Below are 22,751 nucleotides of genomic sequence, written 5' to 3' on the forward strand. Positions count from 1 at the left end.
ATGCATGAGAGCATGGCATTCATATCTCAAAGATTCGAAAATTACAAAGAACTATCCTTTCTTCACTATATATCTTCCCCGGGAAAATTAACTACTCCAAACTTAAACCCTGTAGGCATGTACACCTTTCCGGTTTACAATCCGGTCATCCTTGACAATATTTTTCAAAAGAATGTAAGTCAAGTATCATTGGGCATGCTACAGATGGTATCAGCAGCATCAGAATGAGAAGTTTAGTCTTCCATACTCAAGTTAATCTGGTAATCCTGGTGACACAAAATGGATGACCAAACAGAAAGCATAAGAGCCCTACCTAACCTGACAACCAAAAGGAAAATTGTCATCTTGCAGCAGAAAATTATGATCATGCTACAGTTCAAAGAGAGAGAAACAGCTAAGAAACAGCTATGTGATGAAATTACCTATGTTATGTTCCCAGGTATTCCATTAAATCATCATCATGCAGCAGCAAATCATCAATATCTGGGATCGGGCTGCTCATACTGATATAGTCCAAAGGTAACCCCTCAAAAGAACTGCCAACAAACTTATCTTGCTCACCGTAGAATGGAAAATCTACGAGGTGTTGCATATCTCCAGGGACAGAAGTTGAAATTCCACCACCAATCACATGATCACCATAAGGACTGTTGTCAGCTGGTGCCCTGATACCCATGGGAACCACATGATGATCCATCATAGGTAATGGCACTGATTGTTTCGGAGGTAAAGTCTGATAGTTACTGGGAAAACTATTAAAACCAGAATTGGCATGCAGTGGAAAGGGGTTTCCAGACTTTGACCTGGCATTATCACTACTTCCATAAAGTACAGGCTGATATATGCTTACAGGAGTAGCATCCACAGGTTGGGCATTATCAAAGCCATTAACCCCAGACCCAGGAAGATAAACATGCCCTTGAGCATTTCCACTGTGTTGTAAAGCTTCACTTGTAACGGCCATCTGATTGAAGCTTGTAATCTGGTGGTTAGCCATGCCTGGAATCTCTACTTGGTCCAGTCGGTTCATATCGGGAATCAGATTTCCTGGATTTTCTGGTGCATCATCAGTCCTTTGTACCTCCTGCTCAACAGCAACGGAACTGTGACGTGCTCTTTTTCTCTTTGGTGGTTGTTTTTTTGTTCCTTCCTTAAGAACAACAGCCTGATAAAGATGTTTAGTGTTCGCCCTTTCTCTGTCTCTTCCGGAGACATGCTCCTCGCTGGATTGTGCAGCTGGAGAAAGACCTTGCTCATCATCTTTAGATGATATTGAAAGAGGAGCCTCCTCAAAACCATCAACATCATACTCGTTACTGCTGCTCTGTGCGTTCCTAGTTCCATTTCTGTCTTCTGGAGCACTGCGGTGAGTAATCTCTGAGACGCCATTGTCAATGCCAAGCACAAGCCTTTCCTCTCTCTGTAGAACTCCCAACCAAATCAGGCTCTCCTTTGCAGTCATTTTATCCTGCAAGATTTTGGATTTGCGAACATGGTTTCTGATCTTATCGAAGTTAGGGGACATGTGCTTAATAACACATGTAAGCACACCGACCTTCCAAACCTTCTTAAGATCATGAGGTTTTTTGTAAGGAGCAATCTGTCCCCTTGGAAGGCCCAAGGCAGCCCACCACTCTTCATTCCCCGCAGGCCACCATGGGGTCGGAGTGCCCTTCTCCAGGGGGTACTTGCGCTGCGGTGGATTACAGTGCTGCATCAATGACGAAAGCAGTGAGCCCAGAGTGGCGTCTTGGAGATCCATCAAGCTGTGCTCGGTCTTGACAACGCTACTCTGAGCATCAGCATCCACCAAGTGCTCGGCCTCGTACTTTGCAATCGCTGCCGGACCATTCTTATCAAACTTAACCTTCTCCTTCCACCAAGCTCTAATGTTATCCGAGGCACCGCTCACAGGCTTCCCTTTCTCAGGGATGATCCCGTACACAAACCCACGGGCATTGCACACCTCCATCAGCTTGAGCATGTACTTGAGGATCCCGTCGTGCGCCCTGGCCATCTTCTTGCGCATGGCCTGGTCGGATATCTGCTTGGGCTTGGACTTCTCCAGCTCCAGTTCGGCCTGCTGCAGGGCCAGCTTCTGCTGCCTCTCCTTGATCCTCCGGAGCCTGACCCTGTCCTTCCACATTCGCCGGGCCAGCTCCTCCGGCTCAATCTCCTCGTCGCTGACATCGTTCTCGTTGATGCCGTCGACCTCGAAGTCGGACGAATCCCCGAACTCCGTCGCGAGCAAAGCCAGCTGATCCATAAGAACTGCTATGGCCTCGCAATCCCGATCACGTCCAACCCACCCAACCCCTCCTGGCCCCACCGAGCGAGGGAATCATGGAAACAGCATTCCCGCCGCCATTTTTTGGGGAAGACAAGCCGCGCCGCGCCTGAGGCTTCAGCTGAGATCAGCACTGCGCGCTGACGAAGACAAACCTAATCGGACCATGGAAAGAAGGATCAGCAAAACAAATCGGCACGAGCAGAACGAACTCCAACAACCCACTGGACCAATCTAGGGTTTCCTTACCCGCGAGAAGAAGACGGAGGAGGAGGAGGGAGGAACAAATCCACGGCGGCCGCGGCACCGGCGGTCGTCGCTTGGTGCGCGCCGCCGCCGTCGGCGACGACGAACTGCGGCGAGGATTGGTTTGGTGGAACGGCAGACTGGATGGGGAGGAGGCGGATTCGGAGAAGAATGGGCGAGAGGGTGGAGATGATTGGCGACGGGGAAATTCGCAGGTTCGGCTCGAGATTCGGTTGGTTTCCTTGTGTGGAAATTATTTATTGGAGGATGGAAAGGGGGAAAAAGGGAAGGAAGGAAACTCGAGGGAAGGGAAGGCCCAGCGCGAGGAGGAACAGAGCAAACAAACACGGGACGGGACCTCCTCCGCTCGTGTATTTCATCGGATCCTCTGCTCCTGCTCACCGTGTGAACTGCCTTGTGGCCTCTCTCCAATGTGTGCCACAGCCAAGGCGTTGTTTAATAACACCCCAAAACTATTTTCTGTATCTAGTACAGACCAAAATGTTCAGACTTGTTTTATTCACTTAACATGTACTCCCTCCGTACAGAAATATAAAAGCGTTTGTCTAAACGTTCTTATATTTCTTTACGGAGGGAGTAAGACTTGATTATATGAGGTACTCCTTTTGTTTTGACATTCTACATAACTTGTTTTCTGAATTAGATGCATGTAGACACATTTTAGTGTGTTTGTTCACTCATTTTAATTCATACGTAGTTCATATAAAAATATACAAAAATATCTGATAATAGTAAAAGGAGAAAAGATTATTGTTTTGCTGGTGGAGTTCGAGCTAAAATTTTGGTGGGGTCAACGGTAAGCTTAAATTCCTTTTTTCTGATGAAACATCAATGTTGCCCTTTGTTACGAAAATGACATGCAGAGATAGAGCTTCTAGTCTATGGTCAGGCAAGAAAACATGACAATTTTACAACTGAATTGCACACCAAACTCACTTATCATGTGGCTTATCCAAGAACTTGCTCCCTTTGTGAGAGAAATAGAGCATTAAAAAGAGAGCACAAACCTCTCTGAGTGAAAATAGTCGGTAGCGCTCAAAGATCTCATGGTGTCACCGTGGTATATGGACGAACGGAAGAGATCCCGGTGAATAGAGTTTGTGTATAAAGTACTCGTGGTTGAATTACTGCATGATCATGAATAATATTTCCAAGAGGGTATTTTTGTGAAACCATGTTTTATGATTTTGAATAAGCCATGTGAGCATATTCTGTTTATCATAAATTTAGCAAGACTTCAGCATTTTTTGTGACACCGATCAGTTGTGCAAGTCAAATTTCATCATCTAAGGTCTACAAAACTTTTATTCCCCTTAACAATATTTGGTGAGAGAGTTTGTGGGGAACTGTCTATTCTCCGCAATCAAGACGAAAACATGAACATAATTTTCGACTAGCAAGGTAAGATCATCTCTAATCAACCTAGGAAAATACCCCCCCCCCCATATGAACGCTGACTGTGGGCAGGAGCCGACCATCCCGTACATGTCCACCCCTGCAACCACATCCACAATTTTTAAAGTCAAATCCATCCAAACACATGTATGCCGATCAATGAACGATAAGAATACACATAACAAAGTATAACACACAAATAATACTTATTCCAAGAGATAAATGCATAGTTCAAACGTAAAGTTTATTCAGAGTGCATAATTCAAACATACAATTCAATGTGCATAATTCAAACATAAAATTCAATGATTTTTCGTGTGAATCCACATATGTTCCACTTAGTATGAATACACATATGTTACACTTAGTAGTTTGCCAGTGCGCCTGTGTATCTCGAAGTTATCGATGAATCATTAAAAAGTTCACAAAATGTTGCGCATCTTGTTTCGAGAGGCAGGCATGTACTCCGAACTTCATAAAAGCATGTGTGTGGGTTGCCCCTTCGCCCTCATCCCTCACAATCATGTTGCACAAGATTACATTCCATATCATTGCAGCTCCATGAATAATACCCCAACAAGATTGGAGTACTCTAGAAAACATTTTCACATCCTTCCTGGCATCTTCTTGCATTTGTGCAAAGAGATGTCATTTGTTACCTTGGGGATCAGGTATAGTCTTCACAAACGTCGTCCACCAAGGATAGATACCATTGGTCAAGCAATACCCCATATTATAGTAATGCTTGTTGATGGTGTAACACTGAAACATCCCCATCACAAAGTCTTTTGAACAGCGAAATCACATTGATGTCGTGAGAACCTGATATGCCAAACTCACAAGTACTTTGATGCCACCACTTCAAGTATTATAATGGTCTCTTTGGTGTGATCTTGGTAGTGTTTGTGCAAACCTGACAAGGCGGTTTTTCTTTTGGCAATGCATGCAACCAATTGAACCCTGAAAACCTCTTGTTGCTCCAATTGCCAATAAAAAATGTGTATCCTAAACATTTGTTTCTCTCAATTACTCCAGTCCCAACACATTTCACCATGGTGTCATGTATGTGCTCTCCCCATCCTGACGTACTCATCAACAACATCTGCAGCTTCACAATATGCAAGTATCCTTAGAGCAACCTTGCATTTTTGTAGAGTAGAGGACAATTGTCCGCATGAATTCTTCCTTAGCAATCACATGCATTTGTACCTCCCACAAATTCGCAAAAAAAAGGGTGCTCATTCTGAAGCGATGTCGAGAAAAAAAAACTCCTGAAATATCGGGTTGGGTTTGAAGTAGTCATTGCAAGGACTCCTTGCACCACTTATCCTATCTCGGGCAATAAATAACCTACCCCTTATCAAACCCTTCAAGTAGAGAATATACTCGTCTTTCTTCTTCATTTCTTTCCGGATGCTCATATTCATCACCGTGTCAGCATTTTTGTCATTATCGATGTCTGAATCTGACGAATCGATGAACTTTGAATATATAGTCATCGAGCTTCTTGTACTCAAAATCATTATCTGATAAATTCATTGTTTGCCTACAAATGAGCAAAATAATATAAAAGGATAGCTCAGACATTTCGTCGAACAAATGGTAGGCGAAGTGTAGGGCGCAACAAGGACGTCCAGAAACGGTTTGGGGCCGTGGTGGCGGCCATATGGTTTAGGGACGGCGACGGAGCTAGGCAAGGGGCGGCGTGAACGAGATGGAGGAGAGAAAGAGGGCAGGTCAGGCAAGGGTTGGTGATTGTTTGTAGAAATTTAGGACAGGTTCGGCCTGTCAGCTTCAACTTGACAGATGCATCTGATAAATTTAAATTCACCCCATATGTGAGCTGGGTCTCACATATGAGGAGAGTTTAAAGGGTTCGGCCGTCGTGCGAGCTGCCCACGGGACATATGAGAGCGGAGCAGGAGGTTCGGTTGGAGATGGTCTCTAGCACGACACGAGCATCTCTGCTTCCGTGGCCACAGAGACGGCGGCGTTCTGTGTCTCCGCAGAAGGATCCCGTCCCCGCGGTCAGCCATGATCGATGCTGCCTCGCGGTTGCACCTAAAAAGCCAGTAGCAGTAGTAAAACAGCCGCGGGAGCTCTAGGGGCTGTTTGGATTGCTACCAAAGCTGGCCATTCCAAAAATTTGGCTAGCCCATGGAATTTGGTTGTTGTTTGGATCATTACCAAATATTTGGCACGCCCAGCGACCCGGGCGGCTCCTGTGCATTTTTCGCCAACATGCGGGCGAGACGTGGGCGAGCAGAAGCTGCGCCAAAATATTGGCGTGCTGTTCGTTGGTGGGCCCTACACAGTGCATGTGGTAGGATAAATAATTTTTTAAAGGGTTGCTGTAGGATGGATTCTGTTAGCCGTACAAATTAGGTCCGTGTAATTAGCAAGTGCATGCAGTATTTTTTTTAAAGAGTGCATGCAGCATGGCGTCGTACGGAGTATGCTTTTCAACTTGCGATAACTGTGTAACATTGTTTTGACATTTTTTATATAGATTCGCATCTGAGTTTTTTTATCAGTACATGCCTTCTCATTTCTAGAGTATAGATTTGCATTTATATATCCCCTTAAATGTTTTTACAAGTAGTATAATCGTCATGTCAGTTGGTCACAAACCAAACAAAGGTCACTTTTGCCAAAATTTTGGAGGATCCAATGGTCACAATCCAAACAACATCAACTTGCCAAAATTTTGGTCATGCCCTTGCTTTGGTCATGCCAAAATTTTGGTGGGGCTAGTTGGGGCTTAAACCAAACAGCCCCCTAGCCTCCACGGAATTCAACCATACTATCGCTTTCCCCTCTCCCTCTCACTACCTTTTAGAGCACGTACGGCTGTGCCGAGCCGCCGGGCAGAGCACTTGCACTGCCCACGCACGCAGCGCCACGACAACGACGAGGCCGCTCGCTCGGCGCTGGGTGGAGAGCAACAGCAGCAGCACGAACGGGCTCCCGTCAACCTCGTAAGTTCCTGATGACGGAAATAGGACGTGGGAAGTGTTGACATGGGTTATTATGGAGTGATTAGATGGGTAATTGACCTCATCAACGCAAACAGCCGAACTTGCGGCGAAAAGACGGTGTGATTAGAGAGGCTGCTGTGTGTCGGAATGTTTTGCTGCTGCTCGCTGGCTCGCTCGTTCGTTATTTGGTCGTTCGTGGCACTGATCGGCCGGGTGCCGTGAAAGGGCAGGGTCTTTCTTTTTTTGAACTCGTGAAAGGGCAGGTTCATCGAACGTGGACTTCTGCCCAGGTTCATCGAACGTGGATGGCACGGAAAACGTCGACGTTCGAGGTGGGCACGGCCTGTGTGGTGGGCCGCGAAGCAACTCGGCTGTACCTCGACTGGGCTGGCCCAGTGATGATGCAGTGAAGAAGAAGCGAGCGGGCGCTTGTAGTAGGGATGTGGCCGAGTGTACGTTAACCAAGTTACCAACAGAAAGATCCCTCAAAAAAAAAGTTACCAGCAGAAAGAAGGCTGATCTCAAAAAAGGAAAACATAAAGAAGGCTCTTCTCAAAACAAAAAACAAAAAACAACAGAAAGACTGAAAGAAGGCAGCGTGAGGCGCGGCTTTATGCGAGACAATAGCCTTTTTTTTAGTCTATAAATGCGAGACAGTTGCTCCTCTTGCCTACAGGGAGTCGGTAGTATGCCAACCCACTAGCTTGCTTCCTTCGTCTGTTTTTATTTATTTATTATTATTAATTATAGTTCTCAATGGAAAAATATTATAGTTAAACTTTTAAAAATGTTTATCATATGTATTAAAAATGTTGATGAAGTATAAAAAAATCTGTGTGCAACTTCAAAAAAATGTTTATGTCATTTAGAAAATATGTTTATATAATCTAGGAAAAAAGATCGTGAAAAAATGTTTATGCAATCCCAAATAATTAGCGTAAGTTTTAAAAAATGTGACATTAGAAAAGATCGCACATTAAAAAATATTGTTGTGACATTTTAAAAAATATTTCTAAAATGTAAAAAATGTTCATATAACATAAAAAATGATGCTCCATCCTATCCAAAAACATATTCAATATGTATTTGAAAAATGTTAAACATTTGTTTAAGAAAATGTTCAAACATGTATTTGGAAAATGTTTATAATGTATTTGAAAAATGTTCAATAAATATAAAAAATTACGCATGTATACAAAAAATGTACAACATGCATTGAAAAAAGTAGGCATGGCTTGACAAAAAAATATTAAAAAAACAATGGGAACCAAAACACATAGAAACGGAGAAAAAGAAACACATGGAAGCTTCTAAACCCGGACCAAATAGATCCATAGAAGCTTCCCAAAAACGTTGGTGAGAGCTAGAACCTACAGTATTGGGTCTGCCCACTGGATCCACTCATCAGAAGTGAGACTTGAAGGTTCCCTCGATACAGGCGAGATATAGCCCCGACGGGCAGAGAAGCCCCTTTGACGACACCATCCAAAGCACCCCTCTTGTTCTTTGGGCCAAGCCGATACGGCGCGCAGTTCTCTCCCATTGAGGTGACCCTTACGGGCGTGGCTACTTAGGGCATGTACAACGATGTTGACTCAGCTGTCTATAAGAACTGCCACGTTAGATATTTGATGAGGTGGAAAAAAATGAGGAGAGAGAAGATGGTTGTCTGCAATTTGGCAGATGATCGATATCCATGAAAATCGCTAGCTATCGACAGCCTGTTCGCCGTTGTACGCCCAGGTGGCTGTAATTTGCAGTTTCTCCTACCAAAGCAGTGTAGATTACGTGCTATAGAAACCCAATCAGACGCTTTTTTATCGGAATATGTATCTGGCACACGCGAGTTTTTCTGCAAAACGATCAAACTGTTTTGATGCCGTTCATTTTTAGATCGTGCGGTCGTGATCTCGCCACCTGATTGCTCCAAATGTGGAAGATAGAGTTGTGACATATTTACAGAGACTGCCACCGCCTAGTGAGTTCAGCGTACCGGTTCGACGGGACTCGCTCGCCATGCCTGTGAGCTGGAGGCTGTTCGGGTAAAAAAAGAGTACAGGCTACCTTCGCCAGATCCATGGGCCGAGGCTCTCCCCGCCGTCTAGCCGCAGAAGCAGGAGCAGCAGACGGGGATCTGCGACGTCATGGCGGAGTAGGCGCCGGACGGGGGCAGTGGGCGGCCGCCCCTGCAAGGCATGTCATGACCAAACGGCGGCCAGTGTGTCCGAGCAGTTCCTCTTCGCGGCGGTGGTGCGCTCGAGGACGGCGCGCACGCAGCGGCCCAGGCCTTGCTGTCCTACGAGGACGGCACCAAGTACTCGCCATGGAGGACCCCCTAGGTTGCGTCTTCCTCTTCTCTGCGGCCGATGATGCGTTGCTCGAGCTTGGGTTCCCTGACAAGGCCTCTAACTCGCAAGAACTACTCACTGTACATGAAGGAACAGGAGAAATAAGTGTTGATTACCAAGTGTAGGAGCATCTGTGGTGCTGCTGCTTCTCCTGTCTACTATCTAGCGAAAATCAAGTCTCCGTTTCTATTGATAGTCAATGTTTCTCAAGCTGCTCATCCTGTCTATTGTCATGGTATGCGTAAATCGGACCGGATTGATCACCTGCAGTTCGTCCGTTCCCACAATGTCTGCCTACAAGCAGGAGGCTGACGATGCTGAGGAGGAGGGCGCTAAGGAGAGCAAGATAGAGGAGGTCAACTAAATTATCATTTCTAGAGAAGAAGATAAACAGTTGGGTCAGTTAGTGTCGTGTCATCGGAGTCTTGTTGACTGTTGGGTCGAATGTATGTGTTGCTTGGTGTCATGAGCTTGTAGAATGTGAGAAGTGAAGATGGCCGAATTCTGAAGAAAAAGGAGAAGAGTTTAAAGTCTGAAACTTTTTTGTTTTTTGTGTGAACTGAATTGCATCTACCTTAGTTGATTAAATTCAGACTTTGGGATGTGACTTTCCACTTCTTCAAATTCAGAGATACTGAAAGGTGTATTGCCGAGGCGCCCTTCTTGAAATTTCTGAATTTGAATCATTCTAAAGCATGAAGAATCTTTGTTTGTGCCTGAACTGAAGTTTATTTTTGTAGGCAGCGAGGAACAGCTCCAACTGAATCTTCAAGTGTTGTTTGCCTCAACTGAATCTCCATCTATCTATGCGTTCTTGGTGGTAGATGGTACAGTACAGTTGGACGAGGAACTTACATCGTAACCTGGCGTGTCTTTGGCATGTCCTGTGTGTGAGATGTGACAAGTGAAAGGAGAAATCTGGTTGAGTTCTCAAACTTTTTGTGCTCTCCTGTGATATCTTGGAACTGAAACTGAAGCGGTCTTTGATGCTCAAATCTAGTGTTTGGTCTTTCTTCACCAGGTAACATTCATGTTGTTGAATATATTCTCAAGTGTATCTGCAAAGCAAAGATTTGATCTGATGAATCAACGCTTTGGTATGTCATATTTTGTGACTAGATCTTGTAACTTTGACCATGGGAAGAAAATTGTTGAAAAGATTTCCCCTATAATTTTTGTGTAAAATGCATGGCAATAGACAGACTATAGACCTAATAAATTAGGTAAAAACAAAATGGTAACTTTAACCATGAGAAAGAAATTTCTTCAATAGATACCCCGGTAACTTTGTGTAAATAGCATGATAATATATGCATCATAGATGAAAACATCATGGTAATTTGGACCCGAGCTATTTTTTTGTTGAAACTTACCCTTGACAATTTCTGTGTAAATACATGATAATATACGCATCACTCACCTGATAACTTACATCCAAAACACTACGGTAACTTTTTTGAACCGTGGGAAAAAAGATATTGAAACATAACTCCAGTAAATTTTGCTTAAATAGCATGATATTTTAAGCACCGCGTACCTAATAACTTACCTACAAACACCATGATAACTTTTTGACCTAGAAACAAAGTTTCTCAAATTTACACCGGGTAATTTCTGTGTAAATAACATGGTAATATAAGCACCACGTAACCAATAACTTACATAGAAACACCATGGTAACTTTTGTCTTGAGGAAATTGAAAAACATATCCATCGATAACTTATGTGTAAATAGTATGGTAATGTACACCCCACGGATCTGATAACTTACATGCAAACACCGTAGTAACATTGACCAAAGGAAAAAAAACATAAGCCCAATAACTTATGTGAAAACAACATGGTAATATACAAGCCGCATACCCAATAACTTACATACACAAGCCGCGATAACTTTGACCATAGGAAAAAATGTTGAAAACATACCTCGGTAACTTATGCGAAAATAGCACGGTAATATACAAACCGCATACCCGATAACTTCCATACAAACACTTCAGCGAATTTGACCAAGGAAAAAGTTGTTGAAAAACATAACCCCGGTAACTTATGTCAAAATAGCATGGTAATATACGAACCTTATATCCGATAACTTACGTAAATTTTTGACCAAGAGGGGAAATTTGTTGAAAAATATAACCCCAATATCTTATGTGGAAATAGCATGATAACTAGCATACCACAAACATAGTAACTCATGTAGCCCAGACGTGGTAATTTTTGACCCGAAAAAAGACAAGAAAACATAACATGAGATCTAGTTTCGAAGACTTCATTGTGATGACTATTTTATGTGAAAATGATTTTTTGCATCAGATCGACAGTTTGAGTCATAAAACATTTTAAATTTTCGAAATAAGAAGAATTTAGGATGACATCGGCTTTTTTGTCTTCCGGTACATACATGCATGTGCATGTGAAGAAGGTGAGAGAATCTTATTTATGCCCTCGATAACTTATGTGAAAATAGCACGATAAATTGCATATCACAGACGTGGTAACTTATGTAACCGGGGAGTGGTAACTTTTGACCTGAAAAAAAGTCGTCGGAACATAACAACATGGGATCTAGTTCCGCAGATCTTGCCGCAACGAATGTTTTATGTGAAAATGGTTTTGGCATCGGATCGACGGTTTGAGCTACAAAATATTTTGAATTTTCAAAATAAGAAGAATATATGATGATATCAGCTTTTTTTGTCCTCTAGTGCATGCATGTAATTAGAGAAAAGAATGCATGTGGAAAGAGGATGATTCATCCTAATGCAATCATACATGTAATTAGATGAAAGGGAAAAGGTGTGGCAGTTTTAGCTATATGGCACACGTGTGCCAAATATCACGATCTTTTTTTATTTCTTTCCTACCAAAGGCAGTTGACGTTTTCTTCTACAGACGGCTGGAAAGAGATCCTTGTTGTACAGGCCGTCTACATTCCAATTAGTAGATGACATGGACACATGGTACGGACGGCAGTCGTCTAAACCAATGTACATGCCCTTACTACGAGACGGTAGTTTGCCTCGTCAAGGGAACTTGTTAGTGGTAGGCCCAGTACCGGTACGTTATCTTTACTTGTTATTCGTTTGGTCCGTTTTTTTCCTTTTCTTGTTTTTACTTTGTGTATCTATTTTTTAGATATTCTAAAATTTATTTAAATACATACATTTATTTTTTAATTAAATTTACCTCTAAATAAATATATTTTCAATTTTGATTTACTTAAAAAACATTAATGTCACATTTAAAAAATGTTTATGCAGTGTAAATAAAATGTTTGTGCAACTTCAGAAAAAAGTTGATAGCATTCAGAAAATGTTCATGAAATTTAAGAAATGTTCAGGCATTTCAAAAATATAATCATGGAGTTTTTTGAAAATGTTTGTACAATGTAAAAAATGCATGTGTAATTCAGAAAAATGTTCCATAATATTGAAAAATATGTTTCTGCTTTTCGTTAGTAAAATGTTTGTACAGTCTAAAACAATGCTGGCGCTATTTAGAAAAATGTTTCATACCACTAAAAAAGCTCATTATATTTAGAAATTATGAACAATATGATCAAAGTCTTAGAAACAACCACGAGTCTACGAGTGCTGGCTGGGAAACAACAATCCTCAATCTCATTTTTGGGACTGTCTATTTGACATTTGACTGTTTTTCAATTCGACAACATTCATATTTTCTGACAAATGAACAGTTGACAACTGTCGACAGCACAAAATGGGACACCAAAACGGGTCAGGGAAAAGATCTGACCCGGTTCGCTGGACAACTAGCCACTCCAAAAAATTCAGGAACCAACTCCCTTGATCTTCAGGACCACACAGTACGTGCCCAGCTTGCAACGCATGAAAAGGGCCAAACCCCTCCCACAAACCACTCAACAGATCTCACCTAACAACACAAAACAGCAAATCAGAAGGGGGAAGATGGAGGCGGCCATGGGCGAGGGGGGAGGAGAAGAAAGGAGATCAAGCATAAATCAGAAGGGTTTGGGAGAAGAGGATGTACCTGACGAGGAACAAGAAGGAAGAACATCGGAGGGAATTCAACAATTATCCCAACTGCTCACCATCTTCTCTCTTCACCTGTCACAAGAACAAATCAGGAGGAATTTTCTTCATCTACAAGAGATAGATGAACATCAACTGTATTTCCGGGCAAATCCCATAATTTTTGTGATCAATTACATTGACATCAACATGGAAATTACACTGAAATGCTGAAATTGTTCAATGGAAAATACAGTTTAGTTTTCAGAAAACTTACAAGAATATTTACAATGTAAATTAACATGGAAATATAGCACTTCTGAATTTCCAGTGTAAATCCCAATGTAAATTCCAGTGTACATCCTGACGTAAAATCAAGTGTTACAGTAAATTCCAGTGTAAGTTGATGGTAATTTCCAGTATAAAAACTACTGTAGGTCACTTGTAATTTCCAGTGTACTTACATTTTTAAAATCCATGTAAATGCCAGTGTACATCACAGTGTAAAAACTAGTATGAATACTACTGTAAATCCCAGTAAATTGCAGTGTAACTAGCTGGTAATTTCCAGTGTACATACTACTATTGGTAACTTGAAAATTTCAGTGTACTCAAGTTTTTTAAATGCATGTACTTACAAGTTTTATTACAGTGTAAGCACCTATGAAATTCTAGTGTACAATCCCACTGCAAATAGAAAATCCCAGTGAATTCAACTAGGAACTTCCAGTGTAAGCAACTAGAAATTTTATAATTCAAACTACAGTAATTAAAAACTGAGATAAATACATTGTAAGTTCCTAGTAAGTAGAGAGCACAAGCCAGTGCAAAAAATAAAATACAAATTACAAAACAAGCAGATAGACGTTGCAAACACTATCATCTATTTCTAAACGCTTGGCTGCTCATGATTACGCTAACACTGACATTCTTCTCTTCAAATGTGTCATGAGAGGAGCATGATGAGGGCAGTAACTGAAGAGGATCTACTGAGACTATCATAGGAAGAACTCATACTTAATGTGAGATACAGTTGCTAAAACTTCCGGAAGATGTTTAAAATACATAGAAAAGTAAAAGCTAACAAAACTTATGCTGCAGGAAACATTCAAAAGCCCTACAGTACTGATCCAAGCAAAGTACAGTGAAAACTAGCTAAACTGGATTTAATTACACTGAAAATCTAGACAAAATTACTGTGCAAACTGGCCTAAATTACACAGTAAAAATCCACTCAAATCCTATGACAAATCACACTGGGATTATTGGGTAAAGTACAATGTAAAGTTGGGACATTACACTGTAACTATATTTGAATTACACTATAAATCCACTGTAATTACACTATGACAATTTACAGTGGAAAAATTAGGTGAATTACACTGTAAGTCTGTGACAAATTGCACTGTAAATTGGGATAAACTACACTGTAATTACATTATGACACACTGGAAAAATAAGGTAAAATACACTGTAAGTCTCGGGACAAACTTGCACTGTAAACTTGGGATAAAAATTACACTGCAACTGACATTCAAATTACACTATAAATCAACTGTAATTACACTATGACAATTCATACTGGAAAAATTAGGTAAAATTACACAGTAAGTCTGGGACAAAATGCACTGGAAATTGGGATATGTAATTGCACTATAACACACTGGAAAAATTAGGGTAAGTCTGGGGACAAAATTGCACTGTAAAGTTGGGACAAATTAAACTGCAACTACATTCAAATTACACTATAAATCCACAGTAATTTCCACACTGGAATATTAGGTGAAAGTACACTGTAAGTCCAGGACAAACTGCACTGTAATAATGAGATGGATTACACTCAAATAACACAGTAAAATTCACTCAACAACACAGCGGGAAAGATATTGGATAAACTACACTGTAAGGCTAGGACAAATTACATTGAAAGATATTGGCTGGGGACGAAGCGCCTCATCTGTTGCGCCGCTCGAGCTCGCCCTCGGCCTTATCGAAACAGAGCAACCAGAATGGGAGCCGGGCCGTGGGGCGGCGGTAACGGGCAGAAGAAAACCGCGCCCGGCAACAAAACCGGGCCAAGAAACGAGACCGAACAAAAACAAAAACCAGCACGAATCTCCGTGCAAGAACGGACGGATAAGGATTTGAATGACAACGAATTGCAAAACACTCAGCTGTAAAATAGCAAATCCATTTTTTATTTCTTCGGACGATCAACGGCCAAATGCGGCAAACGCTTATTCACAGCCATGGCTCATGCTCAATTCTACATGCCCTTACTACGAGACGGTACTTTGCCTTGTCAAGGGAACTTGTTAGTGGTAGGCCCAGTACCGGTACATTACCTTTACTTGTTATTCGTTTGGTCCGTTTTTTTTTTCTTTTCTTGTTTTTACTTTGTGTATCTATTTTTTAGATATTCTAAAATTTATTTAAATACATACATTTATTTTTTAATTAAATTTACCTCTAAATAAATATATTTTCAATTTTGATTTACTTAAAAAACATTAATGTCACATTTAAAAATGTTTATGCAGTGTAAATAAAATGTTTGTGCAACTTCAGAAAAAAGTTGATAGCATTCAGAAAAATGTTCATGAAATTTAAGAAATGTTCAGGCATTTCAAATATATAATCATGGAGTTTTTTGAAAATGTTTGTACAATGTAAAAAATGCATGTGTAATTCAGAAAAATGTTCCATAATATTGAAAAATATGTTTCTGCTTTTCGTTAGTAAAATGTTTGTACAGTCTAAAACAATGCTGGCGCTATTTAGAAAAATGTTTCATACCACTAAAAAAGCTCATTATATTTAGAAATTATGAACAATATGATCAAAGTCTTAGAAACAACCACGAGTCTACGAGTGCTGGCTGGGGAACAACAATCCTCAATCTCATTTTTTTTATTTCTTCGGACGATCAACGGCCAAATGCGGCAGACGCTTATTCACAGCCATGACTCATGCTCAACACCCCCCGCATAAATAAAATTAAAATTAAAATTAACAGCACTAAACATCTTCAAGTACTGTTAATAACGCCGACACTGTCACCGTGACTCAAACTCACAACACACAAATCATGCACGCACGCAGCATATGCAGATACTAAAAACGAACGCCACCTGAGCTAAGACCAGCCATGCGCGCATGCAGATGGATCATGGATCATTTCTTGAGGAATCTGCCCATCCATTTGCTGGATTCCTTGGGGTAGCGCTTGAGCGTGTTGCGGTCGACGTAGATGAGGCCGAAGCGGTCCTTGAACCCGTCGCCCCACTCGAAGCAGTCCATGAACGTCCACGAGAAGTAGCCCTTGATGTTCACCTTCTGCTTGATTGCGAGGTTGAGGAAGAGGAGGTGCTTGTAGTGGTAGTTGATCCTGGCGGGGTCCTTGAGCGCCTCCCTGATGGGCAGCGAGCTGTTGTTGCCCTCGTCGATGCCGTTCTCCATGACGTAGACGGGCGGGTTGCCGTACCTGCGCTTGGCGTAGAGCATGAGCTCGTGGATGCCCGGCGGGTAGACGAAGAGGAACTCGGTGTAGGCCTGCGGGCCGAGGGCCCTGCCGTTGCGGAAGCCGGTGACGTTGGAGCGGTTGTCGGCGTCGTAGGAGCCTCGGAGGAGCGCGTTGGCCGGGGCGGGCGTGGCGATGGCGTAGTAGGTGGTGTAGTAGTTGAGGCCGAAGAAGTCGTAGGAGCCCCTGAGCGCCGCCTTCTGCTTCGGGGTGAAGCTCGGCAGCCGGGCGCCGAGCCAGCTCCTCATGGACGCCGGGTAGTCGCCGTGCACGATGGGGTCCATGAACCACCCCAGCATGAACTCCACCCGGCGCTTGGCGGCGTCCTTGTCGGCGGTGGAGTTGGTGTAGGGGAGGTACCAGTGGCACACCAGCGTGATGCCCACCTCGCCGCCCTGCGCCTTCTGGTACTTGCGCCGGTACAGATCGACGGTGGCGGCGTGGGCCAGCAGGATGTTGTGCGTCACTATGTAGGGCTCCCGGGCCGAGTCGCCGGCGCCGCATGACTTGGAGACGTGAGGCGAGCACCGCCCTGGCGCGAACACGCCGGTGGCGTAGCCGTACGTGCTGTACGTCCATGGCTCGTTGAACGTCGTCCAGTGCTTCACCCGGTCGCCGAACTCGTTGTAGCACACGTCGCTGAAGTCCACGTAGTCCTTCCTGCGCCATGCATCATCCGTTCTTCGATTAATAATTCAATTGGATTCGATTGAGATGCTCATGCTTCATGCATGCATGCATGCATGGCCCATCTTCACTGCACGTTACGCTCACGGCGAAATTGTTAATGTTATCACTTATATCAGGATCAGACTGTTCGTTCAGGCCTCGTTTGACTCAGCACGGATCTTAACCAGAGCGTTTACCGGCGGTATTATTCTGCACAAACTTTCTGCTGGTTGGTATCTCTCCAGCAATTTTGTACTACTACTTGTTCTTTTTGGAAACTCAGGCTTTATGTCATTCTGTACGACTAGGAACTGTTAATAAAAGTTTTTTTTCGTATTTTGCGGGAAGGGACTGTTTATAAAGTTGATTGATGTTATGGCACATGTTACTATTGAAACTGTTTAAAGGAGATGTCCTGTGATTTGACTGCGTCACTTACACAATCTTTTCACTGAGGAAGCCACCGTATTTGTCCTCTAGCCCCAGGGGTGTGTCCCAGTGGTGCAGTGTCACATATGGCTTCAACCCTACCATGTGGAAGAAGGGAAAACAGTTAATTTCTTGGTGAAAAACAGTGTAAGGTATAGTACAACAAATTATTTTAAGCCAAAGAGAGAGAGAGAGAGAGAGAGACCTTTAGCTATGACCTCATTGATAAGTCTGTTGTAAAATGCAATCCCCTCTTTGTTCACTCCTCCACTTAGTGAACCAGCTGCGAGTAGTAAACCAGACAGAGAGATGATAATTAAGTTGATAAGTTTTCTTTTTTGCGGAATTATAAAATTGATAAGTTGCCTGAAGGCAAATATAATTGGAGTGTTTTTTCTCTCGTAATCTGGCACGTACTTGGCAGGATCCTGCTCCACGCGATGGAGAACCGGAAGGCATCCATGTTCATGTCCACCACCAACTTCAGATCCTCCTGTAATCACGGATCGGAGCCAGGTTAATTATTTTCGAAAATTAATGTCGAACGCTCTACGCTGCCGCATGAACAGGACAGTAGCTCACCTTGTACCGATGGTAAAAGTCTAGCGCCACGTCTCCGTTGCCACCGTCTGCAATCTTGCCTGCAGTGCAACAACCATACGGTTTTTACTTTTTTACTGACTGATAATCTCAAGCTTAAAACTGATGTCTGTCTTTGGAGAAGAGAGAATATTTGAGCCTAGCTAGCACTGCTTCTCCATGACTTGGTTCATCAGGAGTACGTATATGGGAGGAAGCCGCAATGGTGAAGATCGATCGGTCAGAGCGTGTACCTGGAGTATGGGCGAACTTGTCCCACACCGTCGGCCCCCGGCCACCTTCCTTGACGGCGCCTTCGTACTGCACGCAAGCCATTGCCGATGAGTAAGCACGTGGTAATGCATCTACCATCGGTACGTGGCTGGAGCGCATGCACGGACCTGGTAGGCGGCGGAGCCGGTGCCGAAGACGAACCCCTTGGGGAAGCTGTGCCTGCTAAACGGCGCCTTCACCGGCGTAGCCGGGTGGGCACCGCCGCCCGCCGAGGCATGGGCGCCGCCGCCGCTGGACGCGAGCGCCAGGAGGGCGAGGAGGAGAGCGGGGAGAACCTGGCGCTTACCCATGAATTCTCCCTGCTGCCTCCCACCCGCTGGACACTGCGGCCAATGGGATGAATGGTTGCCTATGTGCCGCGCGCACCCTCCTCCGTTATATAGGGAGCTGGCTCGAGGCGTCCATGGCCTGGCTCGCTCTACAGAGAAAATCGTCCGTGGACCATGAGCACGTCGTAGCCCGGATACGGCGGGAGCTGGCGGGCGGGTCCGGCTCACAGGCCACAGCTGGGAGGCGATCGCCGTCCGACTCGGGCCAACAGTGGCACACGTGCGCGTCGTGTACCTCGCGCTGGATTTTTATTCCTTTTCTCGAAACGGAGTGGACCTCCATCGATCGTGGTGAGGAGTTCATGGGCTCATGGCTGTTGGTTAGATGGGATCTGGTGACGGGATAGAACCAATCACATGCGGCGCGGTGATCGCAGCGGTGTTCCAACAGTGTCTTTGCCGTTTCGGGTGAGCGGGTTGTGTTGCCGCGATCGGCCGGGGATCCAGATTTGCCGGGACGAAGTGGACAGGACGGGACCAGATGGAGCCGATAGCTAGGGAGACATCCATGCATGGCCTGACGGACGAGCAACTTGGCAGCTTAACTCAAGAGAGAAATGGCGAAGCATAACTCAAGAGAGAAATGGCGAAGCAGATGCAGAGAAGGAAGGGAAACAACTGCGGTAAGGCCAACTTCACCGCGCGACCCTAAACGGACGTCCGCTTTGCCTGAATTCTGTCCGTTTGGACAGGGTAATAGAGTTGTGTCCGGATCATTTCTGAGATGCGGTGGCCGTGCGCCCAACGCGCGGACGCATCCCGATCACATCCTGTCCGTATATTTTTTTTCTTTGCAAGGCCTTAAACTTTTTTTTCATCATTCATTCTTGGTACATGAAAATACATCACCAAATTTCGACTAGAAAAATAAGACCAAAAAAACAAGAATCACAAGAATATATTTTAGCCCCTGTTTGGTTCATAAGTCTTAGGACTTTTTTAGTCCCAACTTATAAGTCCCAAGTCTCTAAAAAGTACCTACCTGTTTAGTTCCTGGGACTTAACATGGACTAAAAGACCATACTATAATTATAAGTCTCTATAAGTCCCTCCTTGAGAGTCTTATTTCATAAGTCCCAAATTCCCACTTTAAGTCCCTATAAGTCCCTCCTGTTTGGTTTAGATGGGACTTATAGGGACTTTTTTAAGTCCCTAAACCAATAAATTCCTGAAAACAAACACCCTCTTAGAAGATATCCAACTTCCATAACTGCTTCTGTAAGTTGGATTAGTGTCTTCGCGATGCATTCATTGTTGATCTGCGGAGGAGCCGCCTCCATCTTGCGTGTTTCTTTTCTTCTTCGAGTCTAAAGAAGTAGAGGTTGCTTCCTCGCATCTAGTCTCGTGTCTAGCCTCTAATCTAGCAACAAGTGCACTTGTCTCATCTACAACCTCTATGCTAGTTAAAAATGCACGAACATCTACTAAATTGTGCTCTATCAATATATCGATGTACTCTTGTTCCCAATACCCAAACTTGCATCCATTCTACACAACAAAATTTGAAGTTAGCACAACTAGTCAAATCTAGAGCACAAACCGAAGCTAAAAAGAGCACATACCCCATCGTTTAAGCACTTGATGAACACCCATCCGGGATGTTCCGACGTTGTAGACACGCAGCGCACGACCTTCTTTAGGCAGTGGTCGCACTTAATGAGCGGCAACGGTGCGCCGACGAGTTTTTGGGCTAGCACCGAACCCGACCAACCGCCATTCGTGTATTTGTCGGCGGACCACCGACAGTGTAGATCCGAGCGGCTAGAGGAGGAGCCACTGCCTACATGTGGCCTTGTGGCCCTGCCAGGGCCTTCCGGCCCGGTGCCCGGCCAGTCCATGGCGCGGCTCGGCCTCCCACAGTCGGGCGAGCTCAAGACCGACCGGATCCGCCCCAAATCCGGCCGGCAGGTGCGTAAATCAAGTGGTCGTGGTTGGGTAGCTCGGGGGCGCCGAGGGGAAGGGGTTGGGCGAGTGCGTCCGAGCTGCACAGCTACAATGGCAGCGGCGGCGGCGGCGAGGGAAGAGTGGGAAAGAGTGGAGAAGAATGGAGGGACGTGCGGCCGGAGGAAGGGAGGGGGGCGGATAGAAAAAGGCTCCCCTGTGCTACCGACGGGCAGGCCAGGGGAGGACACGCGCAGACGGCCCGCACGTCCGCGTGCTGTCCGTTTCACCTCAAAAGCGGCGCAAACTTGGGTCAGAAATGGATCGAAAGCGGACAAAAAACGGACAAAAGTCTGTTTACGCCTGCGCGCTGGGCCGGCTGGTTCGTTTGTTTTATCTCAAACGGACACATGCAGATAGGATAGAGTCGCACGATGAAGTTGGCCTAAGCAGATGGCTGGGCTGGCGCGCGGTCCGGTCGAGACGGTGATGGTTGATAGGCACGGGCAACAAGGAGGGATATTGTGAATGGCGATGGTGCATCTGTTCACGGTGATCCGATAGGATAGACGGAACGCGACGCGCGGCGGGCCACTTCGGGCTTGGCTCCTTCCAATCATTTTTCCTTCTTCACATGCCCGTGCAGCATCTCCTGTACGCGGATCGCCCCGCCATGTCCATGTAAATCCAGAAGCGGTAGCTTCACTTGGAAACTGGAATGTTTTTCTCTATTTACGGATTCCTCTCCTCCTTTTGCTTACAAATCAAGCATAGAATTTGCATTCCAAAAAACTATTGTGAAATTCGCTTGGATCAAGGCGCATGCAGCCCTAACTCCGATGACAGTGCTCATGTTAGGGTATCCTTTTTTACTCGGATGAAAGAGAAGGCTTCAAGGTGAAACTAGAGTCAATGCAAGTTGTGGATGTAGCGGGCATCGGCAGGGCAACTGGTGATAGAGCATGGTAAAGAATAAGATGTACTTAAAATAGGTTGTTAAATGCGTTTGGGGTGAATTTTTTTTCAATTGAAACCACTATAATTTCAAGTGATTAAGTATTTTCTATGCTCTATTTGGCATACTTCGTCATGAGTACAGGTCAGGGAAGCCCCTAAATCTAAGAAGTGTTTGGTGCTCTCTCCATTTGAAAATCTAGGCATTGAATTTCGCACGATCTCTAATAACCGTCTTTGACATTTATCACACAAAAGTTTTAGGAAATGATAGTAACCGAATATTTTGTGAAACTATTTACAAAAGATAAAAACACCGAGTACATTTCTATGACTAGTAAATCCACACATTATTTCATTAGTACTGAAAAAGGCTTCTGCCCGCTTTTATATATAAAGCAAACCACACATTACAACCGCCAATACAAAAAGAAATGGAAAATAAAAACGTCATGGTTACAAAACACTACGGAACAGCTAACAAGCTCTGAAGGACCCATAGGACATCGTAGCCCACGACTGCCTCGGATCATGTCATCGACGCTACCGCGACAAGGGAGCTATTCCCCGTCCGAGGAAAGCCATGCTCCGTCCCTCCCAAGGGAAACCCGTTGTTCTGTCATTACCTCCGAAGAGGGCACCCCTGCCCTCTAGTCCTGGATCATAGGACGTTGTCTCATCGGTAGGTAGAGCAGCTCACCCCCGAGCACGCATGGACAGGTCAATCGGTTCCCGGGGAGAGGACGACAGCCGTGGCGACCTCACCTCTGAAGGAAGCCCGTACATCGCCACCGTCTCCGGCCAAGACCCAAAAGCCCACCACAGT

At 44.3% G+C, this 22,751-nt stretch overlaps 2 protein-coding genes across 3 annotated transcripts; both read right to left on the reverse strand.

Moving 5' to 3' along the window:
• Positions 1-41: 41 nt before the first annotated feature.
• LOC123104172 (ETHYLENE INSENSITIVE 3-like 3 protein) lies at positions 42-2,857 on the reverse strand. Of its 2 annotated transcripts, none has more exons than XM_044525936.1 (3): positions 2,537-2,857; positions 423-2,442; positions 42-313 (listed from the first exon to the last, which is right to left on the reverse strand). In XM_044525936.1, exon 2 carries the CDS (start codon positions 2,264-2,266, stop codon positions 428-430), a length of 1,839 nt encoding a protein of 612 aa, XP_044381871.1. In that variant the 5' UTR covers positions 2,267-2,442; positions 2,537-2,857; the 3' UTR covers positions 42-313; positions 423-427. The 2 variants fall into 2 exon arrangements, with proteins under 2 accessions (XP_044381871.1, XP_044381870.1); XM_044525935.1 differs by having other exon boundaries at positions 42-318; positions 2,537-2,856.
• Positions 2,858-16,145: 13,288 nt separating this feature from the next.
• LOC123104173 (beta-glucosidase 30) lies at positions 16,146-19,122 on the reverse strand. Its single transcript, XM_044525937.1, has 7 exons — positions 18,869-19,122; positions 18,722-18,788; positions 18,471-18,529; positions 18,306-18,381; positions 18,094-18,171; positions 17,899-17,986; positions 16,146-17,450 (listed from the first exon to the last, which is right to left on the reverse strand). Exons 1-7 carry the CDS (start codon positions 19,049-19,051, stop codon positions 16,445-16,447), a joined length of 1,557 nt encoding a protein of 518 aa, XP_044381872.1. The 5' UTR covers positions 19,052-19,122; the 3' UTR covers positions 16,146-16,444.
• Positions 19,123-22,751: the final 3,629 nt, after the last annotated feature.

Source organism: Triticum aestivum, chromosome 5A (assembly GCF_018294505.1).
Source record: "Triticum aestivum cultivar Chinese Spring chromosome 5A, IWGSC CS RefSeq v2.1, whole genome shotgun sequence".
NCBI classification, from domain to species: domain Eukaryota; kingdom Viridiplantae; phylum Streptophyta; class Magnoliopsida; order Poales; family Poaceae; genus Triticum; species Triticum aestivum.